Source organism: Mesoplodon bidens (assembly GCF_964165515.1).
Source record: "Mesoplodon bidens genome assembly, chromosome: 3".
Taxonomy (NCBI): Eukaryota; Metazoa; Chordata; class Mammalia; order Artiodactyla; family Ziphiidae; genus Mesoplodon; species Mesoplodon bidens.
In genome coordinates, this window is record NC_138178.1 from 151,095,491 (window position 1) to 151,117,073 (window position 21,583).

A 21,583-nucleotide genomic window follows, 5' to 3' on the forward strand; every position below is an offset into this window, starting at 1 on the left:
GCCTGCAAGCCGCAACTACTGAGACTGTGTGCCGCAACTACTGAAGCCCGCGTGCCTAGAGCCTATGCTCCGCAACAAGAGAAGCCACCGCAATGAGAAGCCCGCGCACCGCAACCAAGAGTAGCCCCCTCTCGCCACAACTAGAGAAAGCCCGCACGCAGCAACGAAGACCCAACGCAGCCAAAAATAAAAATTAAATTAAAAATTTTTAAAAAAGAAGCTTTATGGAAAAGATTCAACTGCAAGTAAAAGGAACGGAGAAAATGGCCTTTACCTGCTGGAGTGGGGTTTTGCATAGATGTGATGGGTCAAAAAAGCAAGTCCTGGGGGTTTCTAAATTGGGAGGGGTATTCTAAGAACGGAGGGAAAGGGAGAAGACCCTCTGTAGGAATAATTCCAGTAGCAGTTTCTAAAACAGAGAAGCTACAGAGAATTCCTGGCTTACAGAACCCTATTTGGTCTTTCTGAACATGTATAATTATTATTATTTTAATATATGTATTATATACAGTTTATACATTTATATATAAAGTACAGTAAACTTTTACTAGCTCACATAAACTTTATCCATCTGGAGTAAATTACAAACATTTTTTCTCTAATTCGTCACATATAATTTCCCACACTTTAACACTGAGGAATATGGAGGAATTATTGCCAATCCAGACAAAGAGATACTCAAGAGTAACAGAAAAATACACCTAAGATAGTTTCTGCTAGCCTTTATTTGAGAAAATTTACACAAAAATCCCCAATCCAACACTTACAAGTGAATCTGTATAAATCCATAAATCCCACATGCCTCTTTCCATTAAACAAACATAAAAACAGCTTATGACAGGGGTTTATGACAATGGTATAACAAAGCTTACTTAAAACTATCACTTTCATCAATAATTTACAGGCTTTGTTGAATAACAGGTTCAAAAATGGAGGAAAGCAGATAATATCTTCGTTTTTAAAGCTGATTTGCTCTTGCACTAGTCTTTTATCAAAGGCAAATAATTTTACTTTTTAGATAAAATCAAACTGTGATATCAATGAACTTTAAACCAAAAGCACAAATTCCAAGTTTGTAGTCTTGGCATGAGTAAAAGGAAAGGACAGGAAAGAATTTCAGTTTCACAAAGTCACATGTGGGAACAAAACATCAGCAAAATAAAGTATTTTCCTCTCCTATCTTCTTCTTTGACATTTTGTCAGAACAGAAGACTACAACCAACTGAGTAGCTTTCATTGTTTCTAAAAAGGGGAAAGGCACCAGTCAGAAATATGAAAGTTTCTTGTTAGGCTCATGGTACAGAACAGTATTTCACCTTTAAACGTCCAAGGATGGATCTTAACTCACAAATTTGGTTATTCTCTTCCCTGCTTGGATGTATCCTCTGTTGTTTAGTATATGTAATACCACCGATAGACTTTCTCAACATCTGCTGCCCTTATGGTGAGATTTGGCTGCCAGGTTCTCAGAAACAGTATCTATCAATTCTTAACAGCAGATGGCAATGTTGCACAAATTAATGACAGAACTACTTTTATGCCACACCAGGGGACCGCATACAGGGAGTCAAAAGAGGGGGAAAAAAAGGCTTTTGGGTTCACAATAGCTGCAACATTTACAGAACGGCCTGAGAGTTTAACAACATAACTCACTCCCTCTTTCCCCTTTGTGCTTTATCCAGGTCACGACAGCACCGTTCTCTGTTAATTCCAACACGCTGCTTCTTAACTGCAAGCTGCAGAGCCCTAAGTCCTGTAATGCTTGTCATTGCGATGGGACAAGCCCTGTAACAGTCAGCAGGGTTAAAAAAAAGAGATTACAGAAAGGACAAACTCCCACCCACTTTATTGGGAGAAGGGGGGAAAACATCAAGTGATGTTATTTTTCACTGTTGTTTATGAACATGGTCATTCGTGTCCACACTTTCTCTTATTTACCTTAGTATTGGCCTTTAGGCACCTCATATTCCCAAAGTGATTATTGGATTTGCTTTTATAACATACATTTTCAGGTATTTACTTGATTCATGATCCTTCCAGATGTGTTACTTTTTAATACTTCATATGTCTTAATTGTCTAGATGGAATACATAAGAACAGAAATTAAGTCAGTGACTTGCCATGTAACAAGACTTCGTAAATTTTACTTATTTTTTCCTTTGTAGAAGTTATGTTAAAAATTTAAGCAACCACATAACTGACAAAGGACTTGTATCTAGGATATATAAGGACTCCTCAAACTCAATAGTATAAATTAACTATACTTCAATTAAAAAAAACACCTCAGTAGTAAAAAGAACACACAATCTAATCATAAAATGGGCAAAGGAACAGATATTTCACCAGGAAGATATACAGATGGCAAATAAACACATGAAAGGATGTTCAACACCATTTACTAATAGGAAAATGAAAATTAAAACCACAATGAATATCATTACACATGCCTCTCAGAATGACTAAAAAATTTTTTTAAAAAAAGCAAATACTGGTGAGGATGTGGAGAAACTGGATTGGTTATACATTGCTAATGGGAACGTAAAATGACACAGTCATTCTGAAAAACGAGCAGGACAGTTTCTTACAAAAATAAACATGTGTTTACCATATAACCCAGCAATTGCTCTTTTGGGCACTTATCCCAGAGAAATGAAAATTTATGTTCACATAAAAACATGTACATGAATGTTCACAGCAGATTTATTAGTAATGGCCCAAAACTGAAAACAACAGTGATGTCCTTCAGTGGGTGACTGGTTAAACTGTGGTACATCCATACCATGAAATGCTAATGAGCAATAAAGAGGAACAAACTAGTGATATATGCAACAACTTGGATGGATTTCAAGGGCACTATGCTGAGTGAAAAAAGTCAATCTCAAAAGGTTATACACTATGTGATTCCATTTATATAACATTCTTGAAATGACAAAATTAGAGAGATGGAGAACAGATTAGTGGTGCCAGAGGTTGGGGCTTGGGGTTAAGGAAGGAGGGGACTGTGGCTACAAAAGGGTACCCCAAGGGATCCATGTGATGAAACGGTTCTGCATCTTGTGGTGGTGGTCACACATCCATACATGTGATAAAACTGCATAGAACTAAACACACATAAATACACAAAAAGAAAAAAGTTCAAGAGGCTGAGCACAAATATTTTAATTCTCTAAAATGAAATTTTCTTTAAGAGTAATCTACAGTTCAAAGCTCATTTCTATGAGGTGTCACATCCACTACACTTTTAAGAGACATAAAATTATGAAAGGGTATCACCAGAAGCTATCTAAACATTTCAGCTAAGGGTCAAGAGAAAGTTAATGGTGTTGTCACACAGAAATCCAAAGAGGACAATCAGAATGAAACAAGTTCAACATGGTCATACAAATGTTGGTAAAAGAACTAGAGTGGAAGCCCAAGCTGGTGAGCAAGTGGGAGAAGGAAAGAAAACATGGTTCAAACAGATCATACGAGGAAACCCAGTACAAATGCTGGCTTTGGCATTATCTAGGTAACCCCTATTTTTTGTCATAGGTGACTCTAATAATAGTCTTATTGTTGCAAAACCAGTCCAAATCCTACCAAGTTAAAAAGAAGTCCCTCTTTGACTTATTGGGTGTAGGTGGTAACCCACGTCCTCCCACACCAAAAGACATCAGTTCTAGCAAGAAAGCTCCAACGTGCCTTGATGGTGCTGCTGGTAGGATGTCTTAGGCCACGCACATCCCAGCGATGTTCTGCTGGCTAAGATACAAGGTGGGAGGAGACTGGGCTTTATTACTCAATCAACTTCTTGGCCTTGAAGAAGCGACGCAGGTAGAAGACCTGCCAGGTGGCTAGACCAATGAGGCAGAACATTGAAAAGATGCTGAAGTACAGGACCCGAGTGTTTGTGGACTCTAAAAAAAAAAAAAGCAAAAGCAGTGTAAATGTAATGAAGCAAGGCTCAGTAGGCTAAACGGCCAGGGGGAAAAGGCAATTAATTAGCTTCACTCTGCCCCTAGGCCTTACAGTAGGATGTCAGATAAGTTTTTTTCTTAAATTTTCATTATCTTATACATAAGTGTTAAAAATTACAAAGATTAGTACTATTAGTTTGATACACTGTAAGCAGACTGAGAATATGGTCAACTGTTTATCACAGAAAAAACTGCTATTCCCTTGAAAATCTAACAAGGCTCATTTACCTGTAGAGCAACAACATCGAAGTAAGCAATTATCCTTCCACACAACCCCCTTTGGCAAAACTGAGAAAAAGGTACACCAGAATTTAAAGTTTGGGGATCTATCTCCTTTACGGTGCACGTACTGAGAAACAAGAGCTTCCCTCCCCTCACCATTGGTATCACGCATCTCTTCCTCTCGCTTCTTCATATAGGCAAAATCATTAACAATAGATTCTGAAAGGTCTTCTAGGCGTCGTAGCTCTACCTCCAAAGGTTTGAGCTTCTCAACTTTTGCAATCTGGAAAAGAAAGGAATTATGAACACACTCCCTGAAAAAAACTGCTAGAGTCAAGAACACGACATAACAGAGGAGTCTTTTTAAAAGTTTTGCTAAACGTAAAATTTCTTCTGTCATCGTTCTAACACATTTTAAAATTTGGGTTTCTTCCCTTCCCTACTGTCTATATGTTTCCATCTCAGACTTTTTTTATACTTTAATTTTGATTAAAACCTCCTTAGTATGGTAACCTATAAGATATATTATTTTTCCAAGATTTCTGACTTTAATAAAGCATTTTACTTTGCCTTTCCACTTTTGTCTAAGAAATGAGCAATATTATTAGCATAAGTGTGAGCGTCATAGTATTAGTCAAATGTGGTTTTGAGAAGAAAACACACCAAATTCCCAATAGGGAATGCACAGGAATGAGAGAGTACATATAACTATAACATTAAGATAATAACTCAAACTGCAAAATTAGAGAATTCTGGTTTGCTCATTTAAATCCCACAACAGCTTTAAGGTTTGTAACAGAGCTCTAGAACCCAGATGAATCCTAGCTCTGCTTAAAAAAAAAAAAAAAAAAATCCCAGAGTGTTTTTTTTTTTTTTAACATCTTTATTGGAGTATAACTGCTTTACAGTGTTGTGTTAGTTTCTGCTGTATAACAAAGTGAATCAGCTATATGAATACATATATCCCCATGTGTTTTGTTTTTAATTACATAGCCAGTTATCAAAATAAATCTCCAAGGACATTGCTGTGTGCTAACGAATGAAGGGTATGAGAAATAAACTGTCTTCCTTTTTCACCCCAGACCACTGTGAAACCTCCAAGAGTATCTAGTAACTAAAGGCATATATGATCAGAGAGAGGATTTCATTATTCTAGTTGTTTTTTTTTGTCAATCTTAGATTATGATTTGTATTAAAATGCGGGTATAACACCAGAGCTTTCAAGATCTTAAAACTCATATACCAGTTGCTCTTAAACTTTTTCCACAGAGAACTCTTCAAAAAATATTTCTACATCTGCTTCTTTACTCCCTATACATTCTCTATACAACTCCCTACTTTTTCTTCTCTTCTGTCCAATTCACCTTCCTTGTTATTTTTCTCTGTTAAATGTTAATAGCAGTTAATGTGGGATGAATGGGAATAGTTTGAGGGTGTTCTTGTGTTCTCTTCACTGAACTATATTCTTCATTGAACCTGTGAAGAACAAGACACAGTTATTTAAAATAAAACTAAAAACTGCTGTTAAGATAGGGATATAAAAATTGAGTTTATATTTAAGGTACCTAATTTATTTATTTATTTTAATTTATTTATTTTTGGCTGCATTGGGTCTTCATTGCTGTGCGCAGGCTTTCTATAGTTGCGGCGAGCAGGGGCTACCCTTCATGGCGGTGTGCGTGCTTCTCATTATGGTCGCTTCTCTTGTTGCAGAGCATGGGCTCTAGGCACGTGGGCTTCAGTAGTTGTGGCACGCAGGCTCAGTAGTTGTGGCTCATGGGCTCTAGAGCTCAGGCTCAGTAGTTGTGGCGCATGGGCTTAGTTGCTCTGTGGCATGTGGGATCTTCCCAGGCCAGGGCACGAACCTGTGTCCCCTGCATGGGCAGGAGGATTCTTAATCACTGCACCACCAGGGAAGTCCTAAGGTACCTAAAATATAGTGATGGATTTGTAACGATGCACCTAAGTTTTCTTTCACTGGATGTACATTTTCTTACAATTGTAAAATGCCGGATACAGGTAATAGCTTGACTGACAGCTAGCTACAGAACAGAATAAAGCTAACTGCGTATAAGATTTACAACGGCTAGTTAATACACTGAGCTAACACTCTTAGCTGAATACCCAAACACCAGGTTTTGTCATTAACCTGCAATACATAGCTGTTAATTGATTTCATACAGAGGTGCAGAGCAAAGAGGTTCCCCCAGGAAAAAGATACAAGACATATATAATAAGCTGAACCTTGGGCTGTTTAACATTTTCCCTCCTGGTATATACTTTCCCCTCCAAAGTTTCTTGAATGAGACAGTATGAAGGCAACAGCATGATACATCTTTAGAGATAAGTGCTTTAAGGTTCCTTAAATAGAAACTTATAAAAGGAACTGGAAGTGAAACTATGGCTGTACCTCTCTCTGCCAGCTGAAAATAATATTCTTAAAAATTACTCTGAAGACTACTTCTAACTCCCCACCCTTTTTTTGGTTAAATGACAATAGCCCAAAGGCCTAAAACCCCAAAAAGGAGGATGGAATGAAAATAAATTTGGTACTGAGAATAGCCTTTGTAGAATATAGTCCCCCAAGCCTGTTCCCAATCCTTTTCCTTTCTGGTGTTTCATTTATTTTTTAGCTGTACAAGAAACATATAAATATGGCCCCTTACTAAAGAATTTAAATTATTCAGAAGCAAAGGAAACAAAAACAAAAGGCCCATCTTCACAGCTCCTCGATTCCCACATCCACACATTCCTTCCCAGAGGTGGTTATGAACTTGGTGGATATCTTTCTAGACCCTGTCAGAAGGTAACACACTATTTATGCCTTTGTATGTATATAAATGTACATAGGAAAATATAATTTAAAACATACTTATAAATGCGATCATAATGTATATGTTGTTCTAAGGCTTCTTTCTTTTCATTTAATAAAATCTTTCCAAAAACTTCAGTGCTTGTAGATTCACCTCATACTTCTTAACTGCTACATAGTATTCCATATGGCATATGGGCCACTGTTTACTTAATCATTCAATTTCCTAACCCCTTTTCTAGTACAGGACCTATTCTAGACTCTATACTTCTATTCATAACATATCATCCAAGTCGATTTCAATTTCTCAGTGAAATCCCTACTCAATCCTGTCCTTAATTCAGTAAATTATTTGCAGACTTCTTGAGTGGGATGAAGGTCTCTTTCCCTAAAAAACATCTCTGCCTGATAACTACCTTTATTCTTGATATTAGTTTAAAATCTAGCGAACTTAAAGAATTGCCAAAAGACTAAAACAATATTGAAAAACAACTTGCTATTTCAACCATCTAACACATCATGGATACTCAGTGGAAATAACAAAAATAATGAATATATTTCTACATTTAATCTAAACCTAGAAATCAAAACAAATGTAAAAAGTGTTTTCTGTTTTGTTTTTTAACATTTTAATACCCTAACAATGTTTTTTGAGTGCTTATTATGTGCTAGGCACCAAGATAAATTATGATCTCTGCTCCTAAGAAGCTCACAGTCTCGTGGAGAGGCTCACCTAAAAAGCTACAACCATAATATAAAGCACTATGTATTAACTTCTACAACAAAGGTACATATTGAAAGTGGAATGGAAAGAAAGTAGCACGAACTTAATTACAGTTGGAAGAATAAAGGAAAGCTTAACAGGAAGTGGGGGAGTTGGGTCATACAAGGTGTACAGGATTTTAAGAGATGGGAGAGACAGATATTTAAGGCTGAGGGGAAGCTACAAACCAAAACATGTAGGGAAGAAAGTGCAGGCCCTGCTTAGGAGGCCATGAGTAGCCTAGTTATAAGTAGGTAGAGGTGCGTGTGTGCGCGCGCATGCGTGCTTGTGGGTGAGTGGTGGGTAATAGCAAATATAAGGCTCAAAAGTTAGGCTGGAGCTAAACTGAGGATGAGGATGAAGAGGTAATATAATGAATTAGACCTATTACTATATACCCAGAATGTGATCCGTATTTTATATCTTATACTCTTACTTAATCCTCATAACATAATCCTATATATGGTGAATATTATTATTCCTAAAATTCTCAGATGAGGAAATTAAGGCTCAGAGTGTTAAATAACTTGCCCAAGGTCTCAGAGCTTGGTTGAGCTAGAATTGCAATCCAAGTCTGAGTTTATATTTTATTCTGTAGGAACAAAAAATTTGGTGAAGAAAACCAGACGACTAGACTAAGTTTTATCTGGATCAAAAGTGAAGTGAATGAGCTATAGTAGGCCACAAGGATCTGGGTAAGTTGTCCAGTTTATCAGTCAAACTTCGTAGGTTTCATACTGCATTACTCTAATTTTTATAACTAACAGAATAAAATTTTTAAACAAATTATCCTAAGTATTTTAAAGTAGACCCTCTTTGCTTGCCCAGGACTAAGCATTCAAAGAGTATCATCAAGGGACTTCCCTGGTGGTCCAGTGGTTAAGAATGCGCCTTTCAATGCAGGGGACGCGGGTTCGATCCCTGGTCGGGGAACTAAGATCCCATATGCTGCGGGGCAACTAAGCCCGTGCACCACAACTACTGAGCCTGCACGCCACAGCTAGAGAGCCCACGTGCTGCAACTACCGAGCCCACCCACTCTGGAGCCTGCACACAACTAGAGAGAAGCCTGAGCGTCACAACGAAGATCCCACGTGCTGCGACTAAGACCCAATGCAACCAAATAAATAATAATAGTAATAATAAAAGTATCAAGACTTTATATCAGTCAGTACAAAAAGCTAATAAGAAAACCTCTATCAATATCCCCACTGACTGTTGTTCTGCTATTCAAAACATCTGATTCAATGTTCAAAGTGTCTGTAAGAATGTGAAATTACACATCTCACGAAGGCAGGCCATTATTCTGGTCTACTTTTCTCTTCCACAGTTGGAAGGATGATGTGTGTTTTGCCAACAGTCTGATAAAAGCAAACCCTATTTGACAATGTGTACCATAGGTTCTCCACTAGGAGGTAGCATTCCCCTTGTAGGCTGCATTTAAGCATTAAATAATCAAAAATATCAGAGCTACCAGAGACTTCATTTTACAAATGAGGAAACTCATGATTCCATAAAGTTATTCAGTCCTTTGAGGGGAAGACCAAGACTAGCACTACCATGGTCTCCTGACTCCCTACCCAGGGTTACCAAAGCATTTATTTAGCATCAAAACTGCAAAGCTCTGCTGTAAAATGTAAGCAAAAATGAATCCCTGACTTCCAAAAGCATACACACTCAGTGTATCCAAATCGTACCTATCTTTGCAGCCTTAACCATGAAGCCTCCTTTAACCACTACTGTTAACACTGATACCCTCTTCCCTAATGCCCTACAACACTTAGACTGTGTCACACAATTAACACTCAATCATATATTGTCATATTCACATTGTTTTTGCTTTTTATCCTCTTCCCCCAACTAGTTTGGATCTTGAACTCAACAGAATTAGAATGATATATACCTTGTGTAGTCCCACATGCCTGATACATGGTACACACTTGTAGCTAACCCATTAGGTCCATCCTATGCCTTCTTTAAGGAGCCAACTTTCTCATAGCAGGTATGTGCTGCTGGTCCCCTGAAGCACACACTCCCTGTATGTTAAGAGCACTCTGCATTTACTTTCACTCAGCATTCATCTTCACCAGGCACACTGCCTAGGAAAAAGTTCTTTCTACCACAATATCTATCACTCTTCATCTGTAATGTTAGGTACTGCTTGGAAAAGCTTTCCCTGTGTATCTACGACACCTCCAAAATAACTGTAAAGTTACTCTTCTTAAACCATATCCAAATCTTCCATTCCTCTAATGATGATCTGAATCTAAAGAGTTCAGAGTTCTATGTAACTGTACCAAGGAAAGGTATTAAATCTGAAAGACTGCTTCGTAAAACACACATGTGAAACCAGCCTCTAGAGAATCACTAGATTCTTTCCCTTGGTGGAACACTGAGAAACTCAAGAGAGAAGCTTCTTGAGGAGAGCCAGATTCAGACAAATGACTCTGTTATCTCCACACCCCACTCCACAGCCCCTGCAAATTTTAGAAGCATAGCAATAAAAGTGGAGACCATCCAGTCTAACACAATCAAGATAATGAAGACAGTTGTACACCCAAAGGCAAGTCTACTTATGCATGGGGGCATGTGAATCACAGGCTTCTTCAACGAAGGTCAAAAGGTCAACAATGTGCCAAAATAAGTCCAGCTAATACTGCCAACCTTAGGGCTAAATGAATGAAATTTAGAAAGATCCTATTTACTCTGTCATAGCCATTTGGCAGTTTCTAGAAAGGGTAGGAGAAGGGGACTAAAATCTACTGAACTGATCACCTATGTGTCAGGTGCCTTACCCATGTTATTTCATTTAACTTATGTCAAGAAAGGGATTTTGGATCAAGTATATAAAACCAGAGTTCCTCCTTCATGAGGGCATTCAGAGAAACAGAACCTTTGGAAGGCCTTCAGCTGTTGCTCCAAGTGCAACTGTGTTTTTGGTGTATTTGTTGGTAGCAAATGGCATACTAATAGAACCCCTAGGCAAAACATGACTTTAGTTGAGTTGAAAATGCAGACATCCAAGCAAGAGGGGACATACACAGCCCAAGAGTTACAGGATATGTCAGACAGCTCCTTCTTGGTGGGATAATTGCCTTCATTCCCACAACTGAAGATTAGACAGTAAGTCCCTCCAAACTGCTGTTCTAGTTCACAGACCACAAACTAAAAAGAAATGGCTCAATTCACATACTGATTCTACAAAAATGCCACCCTCTGAGGGGCAAATGCCACCCTCTGATAGGGGTGAGAGGTCCTTAAAATACAATGGAGGGAATCAAAAGTGCTTTACTGCTGAGGAAACACACATACTTTCTCTTTAAAGAATTCAAACTACAAGACTATGTTTCTTTACAAAATGGCAACCATTCTGCCTTCAAATAATGTCACCTTACATTTGTATCGTGTTTACATAGCAATTCACATGCATTAACTAATCCTCCATAACAATTTAGTAGGTAGTGTGGTACTCTGTCCAGCTATTTAGACAGTGATTACTACTGACTCTTACAGGACCACACGGGATTTCAGAATTATGAAGTCTGCAAATGTGAGGGAGAGCTGTGATGTGAAAAAAAATTAAAAGAAATGTGCCACCTTCCTGAATCTAAATACTGATGCTGAAGGGCCACAATCCTCTGGAGATAAAGTCTCTCCCTTGCCTCAAGGGCCTGAAATTAAATGCCTCAAAACCTCTACATAGGCTCAGTGCTCTCTGGTAATTAACCACTCAACAAGCGCTTCTATTATCCATGTTCTTGTCACAGGCATTAGCTCAGAGACAACTAATAGCTATTTCTGAGCAAGGTTTAAGGCAGCCTAGCCATAGGCTGAGAAAAGGGCTAGTCTTTGGCCTGTGTAATAACCACTTGTCCTCCTCTGTTTCAGTCTGATCTGCTTATTGTGGGGTGGGGGAGTGGGGAGGTAGACCACCAAAGAAAGCAGTGGGAGGAGTTTCTTGGTTAAGAAAGAGAATTTAGAGTTGTGTTGTAACCATGTGCGTAAAGAAAAGCTTAGGACGTGCCAGACTTCCGAAGCAGGAAGCAGGCAAAGGAAGCACTGTGGTTTCCTTTCTGGTAGGGATTCCCCTCTTGGGTTAAGTAAAAGGTCAGGAAAGATAAAGGCCCTTTCCCAGTGTCAACAAAGTCCAAGGATGATGGAAATTCCAGGAGGTATGGGGATTCTAAAATGCCACATGGGGGGGGGGGGCGGAGTCAAGATGGCAGTGTGGGAAGATGTGGAGTCTGCGTCTCCCCAAAACTAGGGTGCCTGCAGGATGCTGGTGGGGGACCTCCACGCTCAAGGTGACGGGAGGAAACCCCAAGCGAACTGGTAGGACTGGGGGGGACTGAGAGGGGAGGAGAAGTGGAGGCCAGATAGGACCGGCGCTCCTGAGGGGTGGCTGGCGGGGGAGGGTTTCCCACGCCTGGATGGACCCTTGGGGGCTTGGATCAGGGGGGAGCATGCTATCCCCTGCCTAATCGGCAGGAGAAGTCTGCCTGGCTCTCGGGCTGGGTCCTATGCCCTCAGAGGCCCCCTCGGGGCCGCGTGGGTCCTGGGGGCATAGGAGGGAGGCCAGGGAGATCAGGAGAGGTGGGTGAGAGGGGGCCCTCTGGGATGGCCCTGCCCACTTGAGCCCAGAGACCTGCTGAGCTCCCAGGTGGGGTCCCCCACCCTTTGAGCCCCTTCTGTTCCTTGAGCCTAAGCCCCACCCCAGGGCCTTTTCCAGCCCTAAGCATAAGTCCTAAGCATAGGTCCCGCCCACCACCCAAACCCCACCCCTGCTTAGGCCCCACCCTCCACAGCCAAGGCCTTCTCCACCTCTCTTTTTTTTTTTCCTCTCCTCTTCTTTCTTACTACTGTGGTTCCGTTTTACCTTCTGGTTGTTGTTTCATCTATATTTTTATTTTTATATTCTTTCTAACATATCTGCTAGTTTCCTAGTCTAATTTTATTTTTTTTCTTTGTCATCATTCTCCCTGCCCCGCTTTTTTTTTGCCACTCCGCGTGGCTTGCAGGATCTTGGTTCATGAGCCAGGGTCAGGCCAAAGCTCCTGTGGTGGGAACTCTGAGTCTGAACCACTAGACTAACAGAGAACCTCAGACCCCAGGGAATATTCATCAGACTGAGGTCTCCCAGAGGTCCCCATCTCAGCACCAAGACCCAACTCTACCCAACAGCGTACAAACTCCAGTGCTGAGAGCCTCAAGCCAAACAACCAGTAAGACAGGAACACAATCCACTCATCTCAAAAAAAAAAAGAAGGAAACAGCAAAAAAGTATGTCACAGATGAATGATCAAGGTAGAAGCCTAAAAGATCAAATAAATGAAGAGGAAATAGGCAATCTACCTGAAAAAGAATTCAGAGTAATTATAGTAAAGATGATCCAGAATCTTGGAAATAGGATGGAAGCACGGATTGAGAAAATACAAGAAATGTTTAACAAAGACCAGGAAGAACTAAAGAACAAACAGAGAAGAACAACACAATAACTGAAATGAAAAATACAGTAGAAGGAATCAATAACAGAATAACTGAGGCAGAAGAACGAATAAGTGAGCTGGAAGACATAATCGTGGAAATAACTGCCGAGGGGCAGAATAAAGAAAAAAGAATGAAAAGAACTGAAGACAATCTCACAGACCTCTGGGACAACACTACACGCACCAACATTCAAATTATAGGGGTCCCAGAAGAAGAAGAGAAAAAGAAAGGGTCTGAGAAAATATCTGAAGAGATTATAGTGGAAAACTTCCATAACATGGGAAAGGAAATAGTCACCAAGTCCAGGAAGCACGGAGAGTCCCATCCAGGATAAACCCCAGGAGAAACAGACCAAGACACATATTAATCAAACTAACAAAAATTAAATTCAAAGAAAAAATATTAAAAGCAGCAAGGGAAAAACAAAAAATAACATACAAAAGACACCCCATAAGGTTATCAGCAGACTTTTCAGCAGAAGCTCTGCAGGCCAGAAGGGAGTGGCAGGATATACTTAAAGTGATGAAAGAGAAAAACCTACAACCAAGATTACTCTACCCAGCAAGGATCTCATTCAGATTCTACAGAGAAATCAAAAGCTTTTCAGACAAGCAAAAGCTAAGAGAATTCAGCATCACCAAACCAGCTTTACAACAAATGCTAAAGAAACTTCTCTAGGTGGGAAACACAGAGAAGAAAAAGACCCACAAAAACAAACGCAAAACAATTAGGAAAATGGTAATAGGAATATACATATCAATAATAACTTTGAATTTCATGGATTAAATGCCTCAAAGACACAGACTGGCCAAATGGATACAAAACAAGACCCATATATATGCTGTCAACAAGAGACTCACTTCAGACCCAGGGACACATACAGACTGAAAATGAAGGGGTGGAAAAAGATATTTCATGCAAATGGAAATCAAAAGAAAGCTGGAGTAGCAATACTCGTATCAGATAAAATAGACTTTAAAATAAAGACTATTACAAGAGATAAGGAAGGACACTACATAATGATCAAGGGATCAATCCAAGAAGAAGATATAACAATTATAAATGTTTATGCACCCAACATAGGAGCACCTCAATATATAAGGCAAATGCTAACAACCATGAAAAGGGAAACTGACAGTAACACAATAATAGCAGGGGACTTTAACACCCCACTTATACCAATGGACAGATCATCCAAACAGAAAATAAATAAGGAAACACAAGCTTTAAATGACACAACAGACCAGATAGATTTAACTGATATTTATAGAACATTCCACCTGAAAGTGGCAGAAAACACTTTCTTCTCAAGTGCACACAGAATATTCTCCAGGATAGATCACATCTTGGGTCACAAATCAAGCCTCGGAAAATTTAAGAAAACTGAAATCGTATCAAGCATCTTTTCTGACCACAATGCCATGAGATTGGAAATCAATTACAGGAAAAAAACCTGTAAAAAACACAGATACAGGGACTTCCTGGTGGCACAGTGGTTAACAATCCACCCGCCAATGCAGGGGACACGGGTTCGAGCCCTGGTCCAGGAAGATCCCACATGCCGTGGAGCAATTAAGCCCGTGTGCCACAACTACTGAGCCTGTGCTCTAGAGCCCACGAGCCACAACTACTGAGCCCTCATGCCACAACTACTTAAGACTGCCCATGCTCCTCAACAAGAGAAGCCACCACAATGAGAAGCCTGCATACCGCAACGAAGAGTAGCCCCTGCTTGCTGCAACTAGAGAAAGCCTGCATGCAGCAACAAAGACCCAATGCAGCCAAAAAAAAAAAAAAAAAACAACAACCCACAAATACATGGAGGCTAAACAGTGCACTACTAAATAACCAAGAGATCACAGAAGAAATAAAAGAAATTAAAAGATACATAGAAACAAATGACAATGAAAACATGACAACCCAAAACCTATAGGATGCAGCAAAAGCAGTTCTAAGAGGGAAGTTTATAGCAATTCAATCTCACCTCAAGAAACAAGAGAAATTGCAAATAAACAATCTAACCCTACATCTAAAGCAACTAGAGAAAGAAGAACAAAGAAAACCCAAAGTCAGTAGAAGGAAAGAAATCATAAAGATCAGAGCAGAAATAAATGAAATAGAAACGAAGAAAACAATAGCAAAGACAAATAAAACTAAAAGCTGGTTCTTTGAGAAGATAAGCAAAATTGATAAACCATTAGCCAGACTCATCAAGAAAAAAAGGGAGAGGACGCAAATCAATAAAATGAGAATGAAAAAGGAGAAATCACAACCGACACCACAGAAATACAAAGGATTATAAGAGACTACTACAAATAACTATATGCCAATAAAATGGACAACCACGAATAAATGGACAAATTCTTGGAAAGGTGCAATTTTCCAAGACTGAACCAGGAAGAATTAGAAAATATAAACAGACCTATCACAAGCAATGAAATTGGAACTGTAATTTTTTGTTGTTGTTGTTTATTTATTTTTTCTTATTAGTCATCCATTTTATACACATCAGTGTATACATGTCAATCCCAATCTCCCAATTGAAACTGTAATTTAAAATCTTCCAACAAACAAAAGTCCAGGACCAGATGGCTTCACAGACAAATTCTACCAAACATTTAGAGAAGAGCTAACACCGATCCTTCTCAAACTCTTCCAAAATATAGCAGAGGGAGGAACACTCCCAAATCCATTCTATGAAGCCACCATCACTGATACCAAAACCAGAAAAAGATACCACAAAAAAAGAAAATTGGAGACCGATATCACTGATGAACAGAGATGCAAAATTCCTGAACAAAATACTAGCAAACAGAATCCAACAACATATCAAAAGGATCATACACCATGATCAAGTGGGATTTATCCCAGGGATGCAAGGATTCTTCAATATACACAAATCAATGTGATACACCACATTAACAAACTGAGGAATAAAAACCATATGATCATCTCAATAGATGCAGAAAAAGCTTTTGACAAAATTCAACACCTATTTATGATAAAAACTCTCCAGAAAATGGGCATAGAGGGAACCTACCTCAACATAATAAAGGCCTTATATGACAAACCCACAGCAAACATCATACTCATTGGTGAAAAACTGAAAGCATTTCCACTAAGATCAGGAACAAGACAAGGGTGTCCACTCTCGCCACTCTTAATTAACATAGTTTTGGAAATCCTAGCCACGGCAATCATAGAAGAAAAAGAAATAAAAGGAATACAGATTGGAAAAGAAGAAGTAAAACTGTCACTATTTGCAGATGACATGATACTATACATAGAAAATCCTAACGATGCCACCAGAAAACTACTAGAACTAATCAATGAATTTGGTAAGGTTGCAGGATACAAAATTAATGCACAGAAATCTCTTGCATTCCTATACACTAACAACAAAAAATCATATGAGAAATTAAGGAAACAATCCCATTTACCATCACAACAAAAAGAATAAAATACCTAGGAATAAACCTATCTAAGGAGGTGAAAGATGTGTACTCAGAAAACTATAAAACACTGATGAAAGAAATCAAAGATGGCATAAACAGATGGAGAGATATAAAATGTTCCTGGATTGGAAGACTCAGTATTGTGGAAATGGCTATACTACTCAAAGCAACCTACAGATTCAATGCAATCCCTATCAAATTACCAATGGCATTCTTCACAGAATTAGAAAAAAAAATTTACAATTCACATGGAAACACACAAGACCCCAAAAAGCTAACGCAATCTTGAGAAAGAAAAACAGAGCTGGAGGAATCAGGCTCCCCAACTTCAAACTATACTACAAAGCTACAGTATTCAAGACAGTATGAACTGGTTTGCAGGGCAGAAACAGAGACACAGATATAGAGAACAAACGTATGGACACCAAGTGGGGAAAGTGGCGGGGGTGGTGGTGGTGGTGGTGGAGTGATGAATTGGGAGATTGGGATTGACATATATACACTAATATGTATAAAGTGGATAACTAATAAGAACTTGCTGTATAAAAATATAAATTAAAAAAATAATAAAAGACAGTATGGTACTGGCACGAAAACAGAAATATAGATCAATGGTACAAGATAGAAAGCCCAGAGATAAACCCACACACGTATGGCCACCTAATTTACGACAAAGGAGGCAAGAACATAAAATGGAGAAAAGACAGCCTCTTCGATAACTGGTGCTGGGAAAACTGGACAGCTACATGTAAAAGAATGAATTTAGAACAGTACCTAACACCATACACAAAAATAAACTCAAAATGGATTAAAGACCTAAAAGTAAGACCAGACACTATAAAACTCTTAGAGGAAAACATAGGAAGAACACTCTTTGACATAAACCACAGCAAGGTCTTTTTTTGACCCACCTCCTAGAGTAATGCAAATAAAAACAAAAATAAACAAATGGGACGTAATGAAACTTAAAAGCTTTTGCACAGCAAAGGAGACCATAAATAAGACGAAAAGACAACCCTCAGAATGGCAGAAAATATGTGCAAATGAAACAACGGACAAAGGATTAATCTCCAAAATATACAAACAGCTCATGGAGCTCAATATCAAAAAAACAAACAATCCAATTAAAAAATGGGTGGAAGGGGCTTCCCTGGTGGTGCAGTGGTTGAGAATCTGCCTGCCAGTGCAGGGGACATGGGTTCGAGCCCTGGTCTGGGAAGAACCCGCATGCCGCGGAGCAACTGGGCCCATGAGCCACAACTACTGAGCCTGCGCGTCTGGAGCCAGTGCTCCGCAACAAGAGAGGCCGCCACAGTGAGAGGCCCGCACACCGCGATGAAGAGTGGCCCCCGCTCGCCACAACTAGAGAAAGTCCTCGCACAGAAACGAAGACCCAACACAGCCAAAAATAAATAAATAAATAAATTTAAATCATATGGGCTTCTAAGAAGACCTCTGCTTAAAAAAAAAAAAAAAAAGGGTGGAAGACCTAAATAGACATTTCACCAAAGAAGACATACAGATGGCCAAGAGGCACATGAAAAGATGCTCAACATCACTAATTATTAGAGAAATGCAAATCAAAACTACAATGAGGTATCATCTCACAACGGTCAGAATGGCCATCATCAAAAAATCTACAAACAATAAATGCTGGAAAGAGTGTGGTAAAAAGGGAACCGTCCTGCACTGTTGGTGGGAATGTAAATTGATACAAACACTATGGCGAACAGTATGGAGGTTTTTTAAAAAACTAAAAATAGAACTACCATATGACCCAGCAATCCCACTACTGGGCATATACCCTAAGAAAAACGTAATTCAAAAAAAGACATGTACCACAATGTTCATTGCAGCACTATTTACAATAGTCAGGACATGGAAGCAATCTAAATGTGCATCGACAGATGAATGGATAAAGAAGATGTGGCACATATATACAATGGAATTATTACTCAGCCATAAAAAGAAACGAAATTGAGTTATTTGTAGTGAGGTGGATGGACCTAGAGTCTGTCATACAGAGTGAAGTAAGTCAAAAAGAGAAGAACAAATACCATATGCTAACGCATATATAGGGAATCTAAATAAAATGGTACTAATGAACCTAGTGGCAGGGCAGGAATAAAGACATAGACATAGAGAATGGACTTGAAGACACAGGGTGGAGGGGGAAGCTGGGGCGAAGTGAGAGTGGCATCGACATATATTCACGACCGAATGTAAAATAGCTAGTGGGGAAGCAGTTGCAGAGCACAGGAGATCAGCTCGGTGCCGTGCTTTGCGATGACCTAGAGGGGTGGGATAGGGAGGGTGGGAGGGAGGCTCAAGAGGGTGGGGACATGGGGATGTATGCGTGCATGTGGCTGATTCACTTTGTTGTGCGACAGAGGCTAGGGCAGTATTGTGAAGCAGCTATACTCCAATAAAGATATATTAAAAAAATAATAAAAAAATAAAATGCCCTACGATAGTGACGTCCACATCATTCTATATGTAAACTCACAATAATACCATCTGTTTTAGAGAAAAACAAGTTATGTCTAATATCCAATCTGAGGTTGAGAATATAGCAGCAGTACTCAAAAACTGAAAATCATCTTACCTATTCTCCTACCTCATGATAATACAGCATTTTTCTTAGTGTTATACCATACAACAGTGCTTTAACTTACATGATCTTATTTAGATATAATTAGGATTCTTGGATTTTTCAGTTTACTCTTAAGTTCATCAAACAAAGAAGCTCTTGCTTTATTTCTTTTACTTAAACTAGCCTGGAGACAGAAACAAGCAAATCAAAGTCTCCACTAGGAACTGTCTTCCATTCACAACTGCATCACTTGCTCCTGTTTATTCCCTACAAATAACTCAGTGTAGTTTTGTTCAGTTGAACACACACATGAACTAGGAAAAAAGAGGAAAGACCTGGAGAGCTGCAATCATTGTAGTACTACTTCCTGTCGCAGAACCAGCCAGTCGCTTCCAATCTTCCATTTTAGGATGTTTCCCTTCCAAGTTCTGACCAAAGATAGAATAACTTCTCCTGTTCCAACATTCCTAGAAAATTCTCTTAAATCACTTAAAACAACTTTCCTTTGCTTATTCTGTTTACATTCTTCAAAAGCCACTCACCTTTCCTGTACCCCACCTCTTCTTCATGCCTTCAGGTACTGCTGTAAAAAGACTGATCTCGGTACAAACACTCTTATCTTTCTGTAAAGATCAATCCTCCAGTCTTAAATAGTTCTTGTGGTTTTTCAAAGGTGCTCTTCACTTGAAGAACCATTTTGTGCTGCCCCCAGAGTCTCTCACGATACTTGAGATTAAAAGGGCTTGGTCTCTATTCCCCTAATTCTATGCACACTTCCACCTCCCTACCACCCAAATAAATGCCTATTTTTATTCTCTACAATACTTCCTGTCAGCAAAACTCCTCGGCTCTTGCAGTTTTTTCTTCCGTCTTGCTCTCTCTTTGAAAAATTTGGAATTATTTTAACTAAAAGCTACTTTTGATTATTGTGTTTCTCAAAGACAGCACAACTGTTCAAGTCTAAAACAGCACTGAATCTATGCCCTAGTTATATACATAGCTGTCAGTCCAGGAATAAAAGCCATAGGAATTTTTTTAAAAATCACTTAACCTTGAACATTAACATAAATGAATTCCAGCTTTTAAAAATTATAAATATATATCTGGTTTCAGACGTCTCAAGAGCACTAACGGCATATGCTTGAGTTTTATCACACCAACATTTCTATGGGACAGTTGGTCCAGTCATTTGGCTGACAGCACAGCCAGAATTATTGTTCAAGGCTGTTAACACAACTTTTTATATCAAGCTGGTTATCACATGACTGCTGAGAAAACCACAGCCTCCTGGGCAAAGCACAGCCTGTTGGCCTGACTAGGTCACAGAAACCTCACAGAACAGCAAGCTACTGCCTCTACTGGCTGTTACAGCAGGACATACCTCTTCGTAATTTTTCGCCTCCACTCCATGCTTCATGTCTAGGATCACGAGTTGGTCAGGTATCCGCCCTGTTCCTGAGAAAGAAATCAAAGGATTCATTGTGCGGAATATTTAAAATTCCGGGAAATCACCCACCCACCCTCCCTCTCCCTAAGCCCTACCCTCTCAATAGAGGGAAACAGCGGCAACTCCTCCCCCTACTCAGCTGCAGAAAATTCCTGGCTCTGGCTAAAAATCACAAGCATTCCAGACAAAGCCTCTATCTGTGTGGGGTGCCAGAAAGTGACAAGAACATGCTGCTGGCAAACATCTCTGAGGGAGCAGGACACAAGATACTGCAGCTGGTACTACAGAGGAACAGAACAGGGGAAGAGAAAACACACAGGCTCACTGGATTAGGAAATAAAAGTCACAACAGCATACAACTGAGTGGCATATAGACCAATAGGTAGTGGGCACCAACTTAGGCTGAAAAGGCACATTTCCACATCTGAAAAGGTTGACCTGTGAAATTCTCAGAGAAGGATTACTGGGTATACGCTAAGCCTGAATTTACTTAATACAAATACGAGTACTGAAAAGTACAGAGGATTTGTCTACTATTCCACTTATTTCAAACATTTTGGTCAATGTAAGGCCATTTCAACAGGTAAATAAAGTGTTATGGGACTATTCCCACACAGCCTTTAGAAGAGCCCAAGAAGAAAGTTAACAGTAAGAGTAAAATTCTCAGGGATACTTCTTACAAACAGAAAAGTCTATTTGGGATAGTAGGACCAACAGAGCAATGTTCATATTAGAAAAGATAATCTGATTCAGCTTGATCAAAAGGAATTCTATTCTTACATCATCAAGTAGGAGAAAGGGAAAGATTCAAAAGAGGTCCAGAAAACTGCTCAGTCTCAATCTCCTGG

The 21,583-nt window shown here is 39.3% G+C and overlaps 1 protein-coding gene across 1 annotated transcript in view; it reads right to left on the reverse strand.

Annotated features, from left to right (window-relative positions):
- Window positions 1-707: 707 nt before the first annotated feature.
- Window positions 708-21,583, reverse strand: part of TMED10 (transmembrane p24 trafficking protein 10) — a 44,273-nt gene continuing 23,397 nt past the window's right edge. Inside the window, exons 3-5 of the mRNA XM_081230297.1 lie at window positions 20,670-20,743; window positions 4,335-4,461; window positions 708-3,896 (exon numbers count right to left, since the gene is read on the reverse strand). Of these exons, the coding sequence (XP_081086423.1) occupies window positions 3,775-3,896; window positions 4,335-4,461; window positions 20,670-20,743 (323 nt within the window). The 3' untranslated portion in view covers window positions 708-3,774. The remainder of the gene's footprint in view (window positions 3,897-4,334; window positions 4,462-20,669; window positions 20,744-21,583) is intronic.